This window comes from Octopus bimaculoides, chromosome 13 (assembly GCF_046866305.1).
Source record: "Octopus bimaculoides isolate indiv1 chromosome 13, ASM4686630v1, whole genome shotgun sequence".
NCBI lineage: Eukaryota > Metazoa > Mollusca > Cephalopoda > Octopoda > Octopodidae > Octopus > Octopus bimaculoides.
Window position 1 is genome coordinate 9,790,379 of NC_142940.1, and position 17,692 is coordinate 9,808,070.

The 17,692-nt window shown below is 36.1% G+C and overlaps 3 protein-coding genes across 3 annotated transcripts in view; 2 read left to right on the forward strand and 1 right to left on the reverse strand.

The window, feature by feature from the left end:
• The window catches only part of LOC106876019 (uncharacterized), a 32,411-nt gene extending 27,355 nt beyond the window's left edge, over nucleotides 1-5,056 (forward strand). The window contains exons 8-9 of the mRNA XM_089361463.1: nucleotides 4,200-4,328; nucleotides 4,658-5,056. Coding sequence (XP_089217589.1) covers nucleotides 4,200-4,328; nucleotides 4,658-4,800 — 272 coding nt within the window. The 3' untranslated portion in view covers nucleotides 4,801-5,056. The remainder of the gene's footprint in view (nucleotides 1-4,199; nucleotides 4,329-4,657) is intronic.
• LOC106875942 (gem-associated protein 5) overlaps nucleotides 1-13,723 on the reverse strand; it is a 134,597-nt gene extending 120,874 nt beyond the window's left edge. The window contains exon 1 of the mRNA XM_089361465.1: nucleotides 11,687-13,723. The gene's annotated coding sequence lies outside the window, so the exon portion shown is untranslated. The remainder of the gene's footprint in view (nucleotides 1-11,686) is intronic.
• A 52-nt stretch (nucleotides 13,724-13,775) lies between these two features.
• LOC106876184 (NADH dehydrogenase [ubiquinone] 1 beta subcomplex subunit 7) lies at nucleotides 13,776-17,596 on the forward strand. The gene is made up of 3 exons (XM_014924666.3): nucleotides 13,776-13,969; nucleotides 15,881-16,049; nucleotides 17,359-17,596. The coding sequence occupies exons 1-3, from the start codon at nucleotides 13,849-13,851 to the stop codon at nucleotides 17,453-17,455; spliced, it is 387 nt and encodes a 128-aa protein (XP_014780152.1). The 5' UTR covers nucleotides 13,776-13,848; the 3' UTR covers nucleotides 17,456-17,596.
• Nucleotides 17,597-17,692: the final 96 nt, after the last annotated feature.

Sequence of the window (17,692 nt, forward strand, 5' to 3'; positions counted from 1 at the left end):
TACACATAAATGTATATATATATATATATATATATATATATATATATATATATATATATATATATGTATTTATATGTGTGTGTATATACACACATACACACACACACACACATATATATAGGCGGACGGACACACAAACACACGCACGCATACATACACATCATATCATGCACACCAAAATATATTGCTTTCTCTCTTGCGGCAATTGACACTTTCTACCCACATTTCTAACATAGAATTAGTAATAATGGATAGCAGTTCTAATTTGAGCCTTCTAACCTGCTAAATAGATTAATATTTATTTCAGAGGATAGATATAGAAGAAAACAAGAGACATGAAATACAATAAATGCTTTGTACAATATATATATATATAATGATAAAATAAATATTTCCATTTTGGTATGTTTCTTATTCAATATTACCTAAATTCTAAATTAAGGTGACGAGCTGGCAGAAATGTTAGCACGCCGGGTGAAATGCTTAGCGGTATTTTGTCTGTCTTTACATTCCGAGTTCAAATTCCGCTGCGGTCGACTTTGCCTTTCATCCTTTCAGGGTCAATAAATTAAGTACCCGTTGTGTACTGAGGTCGATCTTATCGACTGGCACCCTCCCCCAAAAATTTTGTGCCTTGTGCCTAGAGTAGAAAAAAATATTACCTAAATTCTAACATTTCTGGTGTGTGTGCACACGTGCGCGTGCGTGTGTGTGAGTGTGTTTGAGTGTGTGCGCACATGTATGTGTGTGTATAGAAACACACACACGGTGTTCACACTAAATTTGACCGTTTACATAAAAGGGAAATAAAACACAATATTCCATCCAAAAACAAAAGCATTTTAGAAATGGCCACAGCTTTGAATCTGAAACAATTTAAAGATTAAAGATTTAGATTATGGCTGGGAGACAACCGATTACTCAAAGGAGCTGTGTCTAGCTTCCACCACAGCCTCAACACCAAATCACTCTGCAAAAATGTTCTGGTCTTTTAGCCTTGGTGTCAACAAGTGGACACCCTTTCTAACACCAACTACTTTGCAGAATGTAGAGGGTTTTTTAAGCATGGTTTCTACAGCTGGATGCCCTCTCTAACACCAACCACCTTACAGTGTGTATTGGGAATTGTGAAAATGTAAGAAGAGTTATTGTAGTAATAAATAACATTGGAAGTTTGACCTTATAGTGTTTCATTTGAGGGCGTGGTGCAATGTAGAGGCAGCATTGTGGGGTGTGATGGTTCCAAGTTAATGTATTTGTCTGCATGTCTGGTAACAGGAGATCAAAACTTAGAAATGCATGTGTCTTTTGACTCTCAAACATGCAGTCAGAGAAAGGATACTGTTATAAATACATAAACTCACATAATTATACCTACATACATATACTCCAACAATATATATATATATATATATATATATATACAAACATTCGCACATTCATACAAACATAGATGCAAATACACCCTCCTCCTCACAAACACATATGTATATATGCATAATAGTATATGTAGGTATATGTATGTGTGTGTGTGTGTGTGTATATATATATATATATATATATATATATATATATATATATATATATATTACATACACAAAATCGTTTTTTTTATTTAGTATTTTTTCATTTGTCTTGCCCTTTTACGGTCTGTCGTCTCGCTGAAATTTTACTGAGAACATATTCTTCGTGGTTAGATGATTTGGCATCTATTTCTAGCATATAGGAGTCCACTTTTGCTGGTCATTCCTCTTATTTGTGTATGTAATATAATTTTAATCTTCGGACTTTTTTAATATGCTGGACCACTGGTTTTAATTGATTAATATCAATTTCTACCCTTATTATTAAATTTTATATATATATATATATATATATATATATATATATATATGTATGTATGTATGTATGTATATATATGCAACAGAATAAATGCCAGACTAAGCTAGTATACAGCAGCACAGTCAAAGATATACACATACATGCAAATGCATGCAGAGACAGATGCACATATGCACGTACACACATAGATACACACACACACACACATCCACACACATAAGCATGCAGAGGCACACACGATTTAGACATGCATGCAAGCTTTCTCATTAAAAAGACATGAAATGTAAGAACAGAGTATTGTATTATGAAATACAGAGGTTTGTGTATACATTACATGTGTGTATATTTAATGTGTTTAGAGCTATTTCTGGTATAAGCATGTATGTATGTGAAATATATATATATATATATATATATATATATATAAGCATGTGTGTATATGTATATATATAAATACATATATGTGTGTGTGTATGTGTATATATATATATATATATACACACACACACTGTATGCGTGAGCATATGTTGTTACCAAATAAAGAATGCTCAATATATGTAATAAATACATGTTTTTGTCTTTTACTCTTTGGAGCTGACTCTTGTTCCATTGAAATGCCATCTGAGGACTGTCTGTTATGGCTACATTGGAACAATAGTCAACACCAATAAAAGAATACACATACAGACACACACACACATATGCATACACACACACACATAGATATATATACATGTACACATTCATGCATATGTATGTGTGCGTATGTATATATATATATATATATGCATAAACATATATATACAGACACACATATGCCTATAGATATATATACATATACATCACACATATATACATACATATGCCTATAGATATACATACATATACACACACATGTATACATATATATATATATGGATGTATTTAGGTATACATAAACATATATGTATATATATGTATGTGTGTGAGTTTGTGTGTGTGGACATATGTAATGCGTATGTGTGTGTGTGTGTGTGTATATATATATATATATATATATATATATATATATATATATATATATATATCACTAGAGTTGTATACATGTATGTACATGTATGTATGAATGGGTGTATGTATGTATGTTATGTATGTATGTAATGTGCTAATGTTCTCAAAGTGTCTCTAATACCAAACCTATCACTTTCATTATTGTGACACCCCAAATGTCCACATGGGTGGCTCTAAAAGTGACATTTCCATTAGTCACCATTTCCTCCTTTTCCACTTCAACACACTCATATTTATTCCTTCTGTCAGTTACCAATTCTCTTTTGGCCATCAGTCTTACTATGTTTATTCCAATATGTTTGTTCCTAGAAAATGAAGAAATTGAAGTCAAAATACACAGTAAAGCACACACGCACATATATATATATATATACCCCGCCCCTACACACACACACACACATAAGAAATTATGATACACACAAAATGCAGTCTGTATCATTTGTTCCCTACATATGTTTCACCATTGTGGTTATTTGCAGCCTCTACATTGGATGTTCTGAATGCAATTGGTTGCTGAAATACAGCAGATCAACAGAAGAATGTTTTATTGCATTATGTTACACATACATACGTACACACACACATACATACATATATGCATACGCACACAGACATACACACATACATACATTCATACATAAATACGGTCTGGGAATCGAAACCTCAATCCTACAACCATGATTGCGCTGCCCTAACCACTGGGCTATTGCGCCTCCACCTTCTGCACTTATACTAATGATTCTCAGTCGTTTTTTTCCTATGGACTCCTTTGATTCCTATTTCACTCAGATGGACTTCCATAGCCACTCGATGTTTAAAAAGTTCCTATTGTATTTTTAGGATTAAATATCATTAAGAATTGTCCAAATAATTGTTAAAATATTTTGTGTATTGTACAAGTATAACGAAAATTTTAACAACAGAATCTCCAAGGGTCATATAAACTCTGCTTGAGAACCATTGACCTAATCTATTTTCTCCAATCACCTTTTTCCTGTACCTTCAGTTATCTCTCTTCTTGGCCATCCTCCATTTCACACTTCACAAATCTTACTACCTTTCTCTGCATCCTCTCATATCCACCATCATACCCTCTCATTATAACCGCTGTCACATCCCCTACATCCCCCTCTTCAACACTAACCCTAACCCTAACCCTAACCTTACACATCATCCCTTGCATATAATCTACAATTGCACAAAACCCAATATTTCACACCTTGCACCTATGTTAGAAACTATCGTTTATCATATGAGATAACACTTTATGTAATCTGTTTACTATCATTTTGATGTATCCTTTGCAGCATGTCCTTATGGCGACCAAAGCAGCTACTTGTGTAAAGCAGTCTTACTTGATATAGCACGTTGTTACTCACACCAAACAGAGACCATTTGCTGTGACACCTGCAGCAAAGTGAAGAAAACGGAACCTGGTAAGTTATTTATTACTAGCTGACCACATAATAATCACACATACAAACATTCCCATATTTCCCTTGTACATACAACCCACATATACATCCAAGACTTTGCAGCATAGCAAAACAGACAGGTACAATATGTACTGGGGCCATAAGGCTGATTTGTTCTACTAAACCCTTCAAAGCAATACCCCAGCATGGCCGCAGTCCAATGGGTGACGCTAATAAAATATAAGAGATAAATAATAAAACCAAACACAAATGACAAAATCAGATAATTTTTTTTTCTGGAATTTTTTTTTTTAAATAGTAAAAACAAATTATCTCCCTTTGTTTTACAGGTTGTGCTTATGGCGACCATGCTGTAGTCTTCAACAGTCCATATGGAAGTTTGAACTGCGAACAGTTCATCCGTGTCTATACGAACAAGGAATGCAACAACCCAGTCATCAAATCTCGTTGCTGTGCCACTTGTGGACCCTAAATACATTGAACCTTTCCCGATCAATTGGCTACTGATGCTTATTCATTACAGGAGGATATATAACCCAATTTTACTTACGTTTTTGCATTCACATCTGTCTATCTATCTATCTATCTATCAGTCTGTTGCTTCCTCTCTCTATATCTCTTTCACTCACTCCCACTCACTTTATCTCTCTTCTTCACACTGTTTTCTTAGTTTCACACTACATAGTACATTTGTTTCATGCTATATGTATGTATATATATATATATATATATATATATATATATATATATATATATATATATATATATATATATATATATATATACACACACACACACATATATATATATATATACATATGTATAGATACATATATATATATATATACATGTGTGTGTATGTGCGTGTACACATATATATATTTTATTTGTGTATTAAAGCTGCCATTGGTTTCATGTTAAGAAAATATCCCAAGCATTATTCCAGCCAATCACAGAAATCGATGTTTGTCTCCATTTTGGAACAGAAATAGAGACAAACACCAATTTGTCTATGTGACTGGCTTGAATAATTGTTGAGATATTTCTTAACATGAAACCAATGGCAGCCTTAACACACAAATAAAGAATCCTTTATCCACCAATGTGGTATTGAACACTCGTTTTCTTTGTTCGATATTTACATGTGTGTGTGTGTGTATACACCCATGCACTTACATGTGTATACTTACACACACACACACACACACACACACACACACACACATATATATATATATATATATATATATATATATATATATATATATATATATATATATATATATATATACATATACACATACATTTATATATATATATTAACACATATCTATATATATATATACATATATTTCTACACACACACATGCATATATATATGTATGTATCCCCATAACACATATATCTATATCTTTCCCTTTCCTCTTTCTATGTCTTAAGTTTCCACAAAATCTCTCCTATTTCTTTCCTTCACAATATCTCCTTTTCTTCTAGAGAACTGTCTTCCAGAGCATTTAAATTTAAAAAAAGACACCCAAATTAACCCAATTATTCACATCATTATCTACGAATCCATATCAGGATGAACATTTGTTCTTTTCCATGCACACAAAGATTTACAAAATCAATAATATTCTTTAGAACAGAACACATACCGGACATATTCCATGTACAATAATTAGTTGGATACAATCATTAAAATTAGAAGATGCTAATGGTGATCTTTATCAGCCAACAGTCAGCAGTATAAGCAGCAATTGTATGACGTATGTTTTTGTATATCATATTTACTGTGGGGAGAGGAACTCTCTGATGTTTTAGGCTCTGATAACGTTAGCTATTTGAGTTTGATGAGTTGCCTATACTGCTAAGCGCTTTATAGGTGTGAAACCAATGGCGACTCTATGACCTGGCATAACATTTAACTTCTTAAAAAATATATTACTGCTTTAATGGTTTGGGGTATGCTTCTTCTTCAGATATATGAACTACTGACGAGATAAATATATATATATATATATATATATATGTATGTATGTATGTGTGTGTATGAAGTGAGAGAGATTAATACAGGTATGTGTATAGATGTGTACCGAGGTTAGTAGAGACACCAATAGTTATATGGTGATTAGCATATTACACTGCTTGACTCAATCTGATTTGCTGAAAACAAAACAACTTCTGTTTCACAGGTAAAATGCTTGTTGATTTGACAACATGGACATCCTTGATTCGAACCTAGTTGCAGCAATTGTGTTGTGCTACCATTAAGCAAGGGATTCAACTCTGCTTGTTAAGTGGAACGTTTACTTCACGTTTAAGGTAGTTGTTACCTGGGCTGCATGTCGTACTTATTCTACTTGCTGCTGTTCATTATAGGAGAAAAGTAAGAGTGATTACCTCTTCATGGTTCAGAGATTACTTTTAGAAAAAAAAGAAAAAAATATATAAAACAAAGCAAAAAAAAACAACCTATAGCATCTGACTGACATTATATGCACTAACAATCTATATTAAAATATCTTAATTTCAGAAAACTCTTATCCATGAGAATAAAAGCAAATTGTAAAACAATTTATGATAAATAAATGATTAAATTAATTAAAATTTTCCATTCAGATATTGAATTGTATTTTCAGGTTTGTAATATCAAAATTAATATTATTTACAGAATGAAGATCAGTGAGAAATAGCAATATCCACATATTTACAGAATATTTTCTTTAAAGTTGGTAAATGGTTGCAGGAAATTACGAATAAATTACAAAATTTAATATATGCATGTATGATACCAGTGCCACATAAAAAGCAGCTGCCCTGGGGTCGTGTCAAAAGCACCCATGCCAGTGTCATGCATAAACCAACCGAGTTGGTGCCATGTAAAAAGTACCCAGTACACTCTGTAAAACGGTTGGCATTAAGAAGGATGTCCAGCCATAGAAACAATGCCAAGACAGAAACTTGGAGCCTGGTGCAGCCCTCCAACTGGCCAGCTCCTGTGAAACTTGCAAATAAGCATTGGTAGATTTTACAGGAAAGAATATATATGAATGTTTATGGGTGTTCACAGTTATCCACTCCCAGCTTGTTGTCTCTCTGCATTACAGACCAATCATTTTGGATAACATTGATACCATGAAGATAATGGTAATAAATGCCAGTTTTGGCATGCATATGCTAATTCTTATATGCCAGTTTTGGCATATTAAGAACTGAACATTTAAAAATTTAAGTATGTCAGGAATCAGGAAATAGTTACAGAAAGAAGACAAATGAATAATTACTAAAAGAAGCAAAAAAATTTTTAAATATATAAATTTGGTGATTCCTAACTGAAGCCTAAGTCCTCTTATAAAATATGGAGTGGCTGTGTGGTAAGTAGCTTGCTTACCAACCACATGGTTCCCAGTTCAGTCCCACTGCATGGCACCTTGGGCAAGTGTTTTCTACTATAGCTTCAGGCCAAACAAAGCCTTGTGAGTGGATTTGGTAGACGGAAACTGAAAGAAGCCCGTCGTGTGTGTGTTTGTCCCCCCCCCCCCACCATCATTTGACAACCAATGCTGGTGTGTTTACATCCCTGTAACTTAGTGGTTCGGCAATAGGGACAAATTAAATAAGCACTAGGCTTACAAAGAATGAGTCCTGAGGTCGATTTTTTCGACTAAAGGCGGTGGTCCAGCATGGCTGCAGTCAAATGACTGAAACCAGTAAAAGAGTTCCATGCATTTCTATCACTGCATTTGGTTGTATGAGTTTGATTTATTTTGGTTTTGTAACAATGGGCAGCTTTTCAAAATTAAGTTTGTGTGTGAGTGTGCATGTGTGCGTGTGTTTGCATGTGTGTGTGTGTATGTGCATGTGTGTGTGTGTGTGTGAAACATGAACCGTTTTAAGACAAGACAAATATTCAACACTGCAGAGGATGCCATGTGACCAAGAAGCATCTTATTTGGTGGAGGATGGTGGGAGAATGAGTGAGAGAGATATGAGGGAGAGAGAAAGAGAGAGAGAGAGAGAGATAAGAGAAGCAGAGGAGAGAGGGAAAGGGAAAGAAAGAGGAAAAAGGTGAGAAAGAGAGGGAGGGAGCATGAGAGAGGGGAGAAAGAGAGAAAGGGGGACAGAGAGGAGAAAGAGGAATATAGGAAGAGAGAAGGAAAGGAGAGAAAGTGAGAAAGAGAGAAAAGGCAGAGAGAGAGAGAGAGAGAGAGAGGGAGGGAGACAGAAATAATAAAGGAAGAGGGAGAAAAAGAAGGAAAAGGAGATAAAGGGAAAGGGAGAAAGAGAAAGATGAAAAGAGAGTGGGGAGATAAAGGAAGAGGGAGGGGGAGAGAAAGAGAGAGGACAAGAAAGAAGATTGAAGGCAGCGGTGGATTAGGTTACGCAGTAATAATGGAGAAAATAATGAGAGAAACTATGGACATTTTGCATCGGTAGTTTGAGAGAAAGCTGGCATTTAGAGTGGGCATAAAGGTCAGCGTGTGAGGAAGGAGTGGTGTAAAGTAGCAATGATAATCCTTTCCACTAATGGCACAAGGCCTGAAATTTGAGGGAAGAGGGCCAGGCGATTAGATCGACCCCAGTATGCAACTGGTACTTAGTTTATCAAAGGATGAAAGGCAAAGTCGACCTCAGCAGAATTTGAACTCAGAACGTAGTGATGAGCGAAACACCATTAAGCACTTCATCAAGCGTGCTAACGATTTTGCCAGCTAAATAATAATAAAGACTAATAATAATAAGAAGAAGAAGGAATATATTCACAGACACGACAGAGCTGGGACCTATATACACTGGAAGCTATGCCAACACTATGGAATAACAACAGAAAAAAGATGGTATAAACACACGCCAGAAAAGGTCACAGAAAACGAGAAAGCAACCATACTCTGGGATATGCCAATACACACAGATAGAGAAATTAAGGCCAATAGACCAGATATAGTTGTCAAAGATCATGAAGAAAAAAAAATGCTTTCTAATTGATGTATCAATACCAGCAGATGACAACGTTTCTCTAAAAGAAATGGAGAAATTTTCAAAATACAAAGACCTGGAAATAGAGGTAACTCGAATGTGGAATCTAAAAACAGAAACAATTCCTATCATAGTAGGTGCCTTAGGTATAATAAAAAAAATATTCAGACAAATACATAACAAAAACACCAGGACTTACAAATATATATAACATACAGAAAATTGCACTACTGGGTACTGCACACATCCTACGCAAAACACTTTCAATACAGTAACCATAAGAGCATCACAGCAAACCACAGCACATACCCAAGGCACACAGAGCTAAATAGAACTGGATGCGGTTACAAATGCTACGGGAAAACAGTCAGCCACCTTCTATATATGGATGACCTAAAATTATACGCCAAAAATGACAAAGAGCTGGAAACACTACTACAGACAGTACATGGCTTTACCAAGGAAATGGATATGAAATTCGGATTAGAAAAATGTGCCAAAGCAACCCGGAAAAGAGGAAAATTAGTTAAAAGTAGCAACATAACATTAGATAAAGCCAATGAAATAAAAGAACTAGACGAAAGCCAACCATACAAATATTTAGGAGTCAATGAACTAGATAGGATATAACATACACAAATGAAAGAAAAAAACAAAGAAAGAGTACTATAGACGAGTTAGATCAATACTAAAAACAGAGCTCAATGCTAAAAACAAGATCATGGGTATCAACACTTTAGCTGTCCCAGTTATAAGTTACAGCTACAATATCCTTAACTGGACACTAAACAAACTATCTAAAATAGACAGGAAAAGAAGAAAAATAATGATAGGATATAGGATGCACCACCCAAAATCTGACATAGAAAGGCTATATATACAACGCACAGAAGGTGGCAGGGGTCTTATACAGCGGGAAAACTATTACAAAATAACTACCATAGGACTGCAAAAATACCTACTCCAGAAGCAAGGAAACCTAATACAAATAGCCACAAAACACGAGCAAAACAAAAAACTGTTTTCAGTATTTAAGGAAGTTGACAAATACAAACAAGAAATCATACTACCTAACAAATACGAAGAAGAAGAAGAAGAAACAACAAAAGCTATAAAACAAATGAAATCCAAACTAAAACTAGAACAGCAACGGACCATGATAAAACGATGGCAAGAAAAGCCCCTACATGGTAAATACTGGGCTAAACTAAATGCGAAAGAAATAGACAGAGAAAAATCCCAGCAATGGCTGAGAAGCTCAGGACTCAAAGCAGAGACTGAAGGATTTTTAATTGCTGCACAAGACCAAAGCCTCCCCACCAGAAATTACCAAAAACATATAATGAAAAGAAACATAACAAGTAACTGTAGAATATGTGGAGATGGACAAGAAACAATAAATCATATTATCTCTGGCTGCCCAGTCCTGGCTAAGAAGGAATATATTCACAGACACGACAGAGCTGGGACCTATATACACTGGAAGCTATGCCAACATTATGGAATAACAACAGAAAAAAGATGGTATAAACACACGCCAGAAAAGGTCACAGAAAACGAGAAAGCAACCATACTCTGGGATATGCCAATACACACAGATAGAGAAATTAAGGCCAATAGGCCAGATATAGTTGTCAAAGATCATAAAGAAAAAAAATGCTTTCTAATTGATGTATCAATACCAGCAGATGACAACGTTTCTCTAAAAGAAATGGAAAAACTTTCAAAATACAAAGACCTGGAAATAGAGGTAACTCGAATGTGGAATCTAAAAACAGAAACAATTCCTATCATAGTAGGTGCCTTAGGTATAATAAAAGAATATTCAGACAAATACATAACAAAAACACCAGGACTTACAAATATATATAACATACAGAAAATTGCACTACTGGGCACTGCACACATCCTATGCAAAACATTTTCAATACAGTAACCATAAGAGCATCACAGCAAACCACAGCACATACCCAAGGCACACAGAGCTGCGCTCGGTAGTGAAGTGAAAGCACGTTATAAAAATAAAACTACTGAACAATAATAATAATAATAATCGGTCCAGATGGAGAATATGTAAACGGAACCTTTATCCCGTTATTATTTTTTTTTTACAGAATCCCACGTTTTAGGCTATGGAGATTCCGATTCTGAAAAAAAATTTTCAAAAATCTGAAAGTCAAAATTTCGATTCAACCCCCTCCACCCCCCATTCCTCATTTTTCACATTTTCCGGAATTTTTATTTTTTTACGAAATGCGTAAAAACATACGGAGATTATGATTCTGAAAAATTTGTTTGAAAAATTTCATGCTAGAAATAACAGCCAAATCTCACAAAACTGCGATGACATAAAGCAAGAAATGTGTAATCAATCTACTCACCGTTCTGCAGAGATTCCTTTCAGAGTAATTTCCCACAGTAATATGAAATTAGAGCATTAGAGTTTTGTCGGGAAGTGTGTTCGGGGAAGCCGTGCTGGTGGAGTTTAGTGGGGATAAATTTCGGCAATGTGTTCGAGAAATGTATAGAAATTCTCGAAGTTTTTCTTCGTAGTAAATCCATACATTTCTCGATACATTGACTCATCGACACGGGACCATTTCAGGTCGCCCGATGATCCAGTCACATACTTCAGCCGTCTTTTAATTCGGGACCAATAGGCCTCAATGTGATTCGTACAAGCACCAGTTTTAGGGTCGACGAAATTCGTTGAGTGGTTAACCGTTCTGTGAATGTAACTCAGCTGTTGTAAATTCCTATAGCTGGCCCATTTGTCAGTATGTACTAAAGTACCCGGTAAAACATTTTCAATCATAACGCCTTCAAGTGTTGCTGCGCTTCTATCAGGTACACGTTGAAGGAACCCTTTTTTTCAGTGGTGTCATAGCAGCCGACAACCCACGTTTGATGGCCTATTCGCCCTACGTGGCTCTTCCTTTTAAAGAGCAAGCTCTCATCTATTTCCACCTCATGACTTGGACCACCGAGCGGAGCTTTATCTCGAAGCATCTTCCTCGAACACACTTCTCGACAAAAACTCATACCACTGGATCGCAGTTTTATTATCTACTCCAGTATATAAAGCCGCAGTAAATATAGGTGCCTCGAACACGAAATGAAAGACGATATGAAATATTTTTTGCAATGACAACTTTGACTTTTCCATAAAAGTCTTCGTCCTTATAGAAATGTTTTTCCTACAATTTCCGCACCGCCACACAAATCCATTCAGCGATCTGGCCGACTTCTTCAAAGTCATAAAGTGTGTGCAAACAAACGTTTTACAGGTGGCAATAATGCCGTTGGCTTTCAAAAATTCGAGTATTCTTTCTGGAGAAAGCTGCTTCAATACTCCTTCAAGTGGCAAACACATTTTCAATTTCACGAACACGATCCTTTGCGCTGGTTAACTGATTCCTTGTCGCTGGTCAAATGATTCTCTTTTAGGGTTGTGTGCATGTGCGCAAAAGGGAACAATTTGGCCGTTGGAATCATTGTCAAATGATTGCCTTCGACACAAAATTCCTTTTCATTCTAAATGACCTGATAAACACTTCTTCTCTAATTGATCTACTCGGAAACAAAAGATCGCCGTTTCCAGCTCATCATTATCCACCTTGGTCTCGGCTCTACCACAGGGCTGATTTTCAAGAGTAAAGTCACTAGACTGGAACTTCTCAAACCATCGATGTACAGTGCACTCGTTCGCCACATCTTCACCAAGCACTTCATTGATGTTTTGAGCTGTTTGGGATGCATTGGTTCCACGACAGAACTCATTCATATTCATAAACAACACGAATTTTTTTTATCTATCCATGGGGTCACAAAAATTGATTTGGAAGAGAAAACTCACAATATAATCAGACACCATGAATTCCATTTCGAAAAGTGATTATGTAACTCTTCAATGTTATAAAATAAAGAATTGTAAGCATAAAACTTTAGAGTTAAAGACTATCAAACTTGGTGCTTAAGAAAATGGTAAGTTTCGTTCTTAATGGTGGAGGCACAATGGCCCAGTGGTTAGGGCAGCGGACTCGCGGTCATAGGATCGAGGTTTCGATTCCCAGAACGGGCGTTGTGAGTGTTTATTGAGCGAAAAACCTAAAGCTCCACGAGGCTCCGGCAGGGGATGGTGGCGAACCCTGCTGTACTCTTTCACCACAACTTTCTCTCATTCTTTCTTCCTGTTTCTGTTGTGCCTGTAATTCAAAGGGTCAGCCTTGTCACACTGTGTCACGCTGAATATTCCCGAGAACTACGTTAAGGGTACAGTTGTCTGTGGAGTGCTCAGCCACTTGCACGTTAATTTCAGGAGCTGGCTGTTCCGTTGATAGGATCAACTGGAACCCTCGACGTCGTAAGCGACGGAGTGCCAACAACAACGTTCTTAATGACCTGATATTAAGGGCAATAACTTTTCGGTGGAAGGGACATAATACCAAATAATCATTTCATGTTAGTTAATTGTCTCCCTTGATTTGTGAAACTCTCCCGTTTCTTGCATTCGTGTTGCAATTGTGACCTCGGCTCTGTCAGGATGGGAAATGCAGCTGGTCATGTTATCTTTGAATTTATGCATCCAGAACTCGCCCCAGACCATAACAACCCTCCAACTTTCGATCCAAACTTAGGATTTCCCAATGGACGCAAAGAGCGAGGTATGTACCCGTTATTTTTTCTGCTTAAAACCACTGCTTCCAATGACCTTCTCCACTTAATTCGTCACTGAGATCATTCCTTCGTCTGTTTACCTTTGCGAATTAATTGTATACACGAGTTTTATATCTATAAATGTGGCCGAACGAAGGAGTGGACGAAGGATATTTTTAATAAGACCATCTGTCTATTTTTCACGAATGATTCTCTTTGATAATTATGGCCATTGTTGTTATTGTTCAGTTATCCCCAAGTCAACCGCCCTGACGGAACAAGCATCTGTTCAAAAGCATTGAAATCGTCATTACCACGTTCTTTCCATCTCGATCATTTCGCATCTACGACTGCACTGTCCAACGTGCCTTTCTTCCCATCTTTTTATTTTCTCTCAAAACAATAGAATGCATTTTGAGGGATCATTGACTGATATTTCTAGCAGATCCAATGCCTACCTAGAGGCTCTAACTTGAGCGCGTGCGTGTGTTTATTTTCCTTTCTTTTTAATGTCCAAACGTTAACTTATGCATTTATTAAATATTTTTCTAGCGCGAAAACATATGGGTGGGATATGGGTTTAATCCAACGTTTGAACCCCCAAACATAGCTACTTGATTGTTCCTAAGTATACTACTGGTAAATATTTCATTGCCCATGAAAACAATAAAAAGAAGAAAGAGCAGAAAAATGTGAAAGGCAGAATAATTCCAGTGGGTTTTGGAATCAGAACGGAGACACGGTTCGATTCTCATCCGTTTTTGGCTTTGTGCGTTTGGATCATGGTTAATCTCTCTCTCTCTCTGTATATATATAAAACAAATAATAAATGAGTATATGCATATATACGTACAAGTATGTGCATACCTACATCTACCTGTATATACAGGTGCATATCTGGGTATAGGACGTTGCAAACAAAACGTAGAAAAAAATAATAATAACCAGAGTACAGAAAACACACAGGCCACATAGAGAACATTTTCCTTCATCAGCTACCCCCATTCTAACACAGGCGTTTCGAAGAGTTAGGGCATATATATGTATATGTATATATATATATATATATATATACATAGGAAAATATGGCAATCGGAAATCTCCTCTAGCAAGAAAGCAATATTCCACAATGCATTTTTAGTACCAGTGTTGATCCCAACATTTGGGATACTTGATTGGTCTGTAGAGGAAATCCACTCCATAGATATCAAAACCTGCAAAATCCTGGCAACAACTGGGAACTTCCACAGAAACAGTGATGTTGACAGGCTCTACCTAAGAAGAAATGAAAGTGGTAGAGGCCTTCTGGCCTTCTGTCAAAATTGGAAACCCTTATTATCATCATCATCATCATCATCATCATCATCATCATTATTATTAAGGTGATGATCTGGCAGAACTGTTAGCACATCAGGCGTGTCACCTGTCGCTATGTTCTGAATTTAAATTCTGCCGAGGTTGACTTTGTCTTTCATCCTCCCCCCATACTTCAAGCTTTGTGCCTGTAGTAGAAAGGATTATTATTATTATTATTATTATTATTATTATTATTATTATTGTAGCGGTGAGCTGGCAGAATTATTAGCATGCCAGGTAGAATACTTAGCAGCATCTCATCCGTCTTTATGTTGTAAGTTCAAATCCTGCCAAGGTCCACTTTGCCTTTCATTCTTTCAGGGTCAATAAAATAAATACCAGTTAAGCCCTGGGGGTTGATATAATCAACTTAACCCTCCCCAGAATTGCTGGCCCTGTGCCAAAATTTGAAATTCATATTTACATGCTGTTACTTATATGCTTTGTCATGACATTATATTTTGGATGTTTTTGTTTATTCTGTGTTTTTTTTCCCTTCTAGTAGTCATGACATTATATTTTGGATGTTTTTGTTTATTCTGTGTTTTTTTTTTCCCTTCTAGTAATGATTGCAACACAAGAGGAGTTAAACGAGCTGAGCATCCCGCTAGAGAAACGGGATTATTGTGCTCATCTATATGTAAAATGGCTGAAGTGTCGTCAACAGAATTACCCAATGTGCCAGAGATGTCATCATGAAAAACATGACTACGAACAGTGTGAATACGATGAGTAAGTATTGAGTATTTTCTTATTTAAGAAAGAGAGATCTTTCTGTTTAGGTCTTTCCACAAGACTGTTTCTACACATTTTTCCCATTCATCTCAAACTTCCATAATGGTCCTCAGCTCCTGTACCCCTTCCATACCAGAATCCTCCAAGTTGTCGATATAGATCGTCTTCCTCCTATCTCTCCTGGTTCTTCCTTCCATCGGTTGCCAGAGCACTAGTTTAGCAATTTCATTGGTGTGTCTGATCCAGCTAGCCTCATCCTTCTATGCTGTATCTTCAATGTTACTTGTGATAGTCCCTGGTATGAGTCGGCGTTTGTTGTATGACTCTTCCAGGAGACATTGAGTGCTATTCTAAGCATCTTCACATAACAACCGTCCAACAGCTTCTTCAATGCTTTAGTGAGCGTCTATGTTTCAACCCTGTATAGAAGAACCGACTCCACTGTTGCCGGAAACAACCTCACTTTCAATTTCCTGGCTAACTTTGAACTCCATACCTTTCTCAATTTATGGCATGTGCTCCAGGCAAGAGCTTTCCTTGCGACAACATATTGTTCAGTACTTTGTGTCCACACACCAAGGTATTTGAAATTTTCAACTACCTTCAGCGACTTACCATCTCTTATTTTTACTGACACAGGCATTTCGTGGTTGAAAGAGAGATGAGAAAGGAATAAATGATTATCTTCTCAACTTCATTAGCTTACAGTTGTTTCTGCTATGAGATGCAGTGGATTCAGAGTCAAGTGCCTCAATAACACCTTATAGCATCATTGGAAACTTGAATGTGAAGTGCAGTTTATTTAGGAAAAAAATTACATTTGTGCCTATATAGGGAATGGCATCAACAATGAGAAAAGCCTATACAGGCACAGGAGTGGCTGTGTGGTAAATAGCTTGCTTATCAACCACATGATTCCAGGTTCAGTCCCACTGCATGGCACCTTGGGCAAATGTCTTCTACTAATAGCCTCGGACTGACCAACGCCCTGTGAGTGGATTTGGTAGACAGAAACTGAAAGAAACCTGTCGTATATATATATATATATATATATATATATATATACATATATGTATATATGTACACATACATATGTAAATATTTGTGTGTGTCTGTGTTTGTCCCCCTACCATCGCTTGACAACTGATGCTGGAACTAGGAATGTGAATGGGTGGGGGTTTCCAAGAATTTTTTCCACTCCCCAAAATTTCTGGTCTTGTACCAAAATTTGAAATCAATATTTGTCCATTGATATGTGATTGTTTTTTTGTTTTTTTTAAAATTTCATTTCTGTTTATATTTTCAGCTTTGTACTTCGAATGAAAGAATACGAACGAGAAAGACGGTTAAAGATGCGTACCGAAAGAATTCAAGCAAAGAAATTGGCTGAAGATTTAGAATGATGCTAAAAGGATTAAGATAGTTCTAATTTTTTTTTTTTTTTTCCAAAGGATTAGTGTTAAGTTCTTGGAGAAATGAGTTCTATTCATTGGTTTTCCTTTTTGAAAATCAATGTTTACAACAAATAAAGATAAATTATTTCATTTGTGTTTTATACCTGAAATGTTGTTATTTTTGTTTTGTTGTTTTTCTTTGTTTATTTCCCTATCAGAAGCTTCTTAACCTAACCTGTCTGAGAT

Excerpts from the sequence above, each read along its gene's own strand:
- LOC106876184 (XM_014924666.3), top strand. The coding sequence starts at position 13,849 with ATGGGAAATGCAGCTGGTCATGTTATCTTTGAATTTATGCATCCAGAA. Across the intron at positions 13,970-15,880 it reads CAATGGACGCAAAGAGCGAG|TAATGATTGCAACACAAGAG; the intron begins GTATGTACCCGT and ends TTTCCCTTCTAG. Across the intron at positions 16,050-17,358 it reads GAACAGTGTGAATACGATGA|CTTTGTACTTCGAATGAAAG; the intron begins GTAAGTATTGAG and ends TTATATTTTCAG.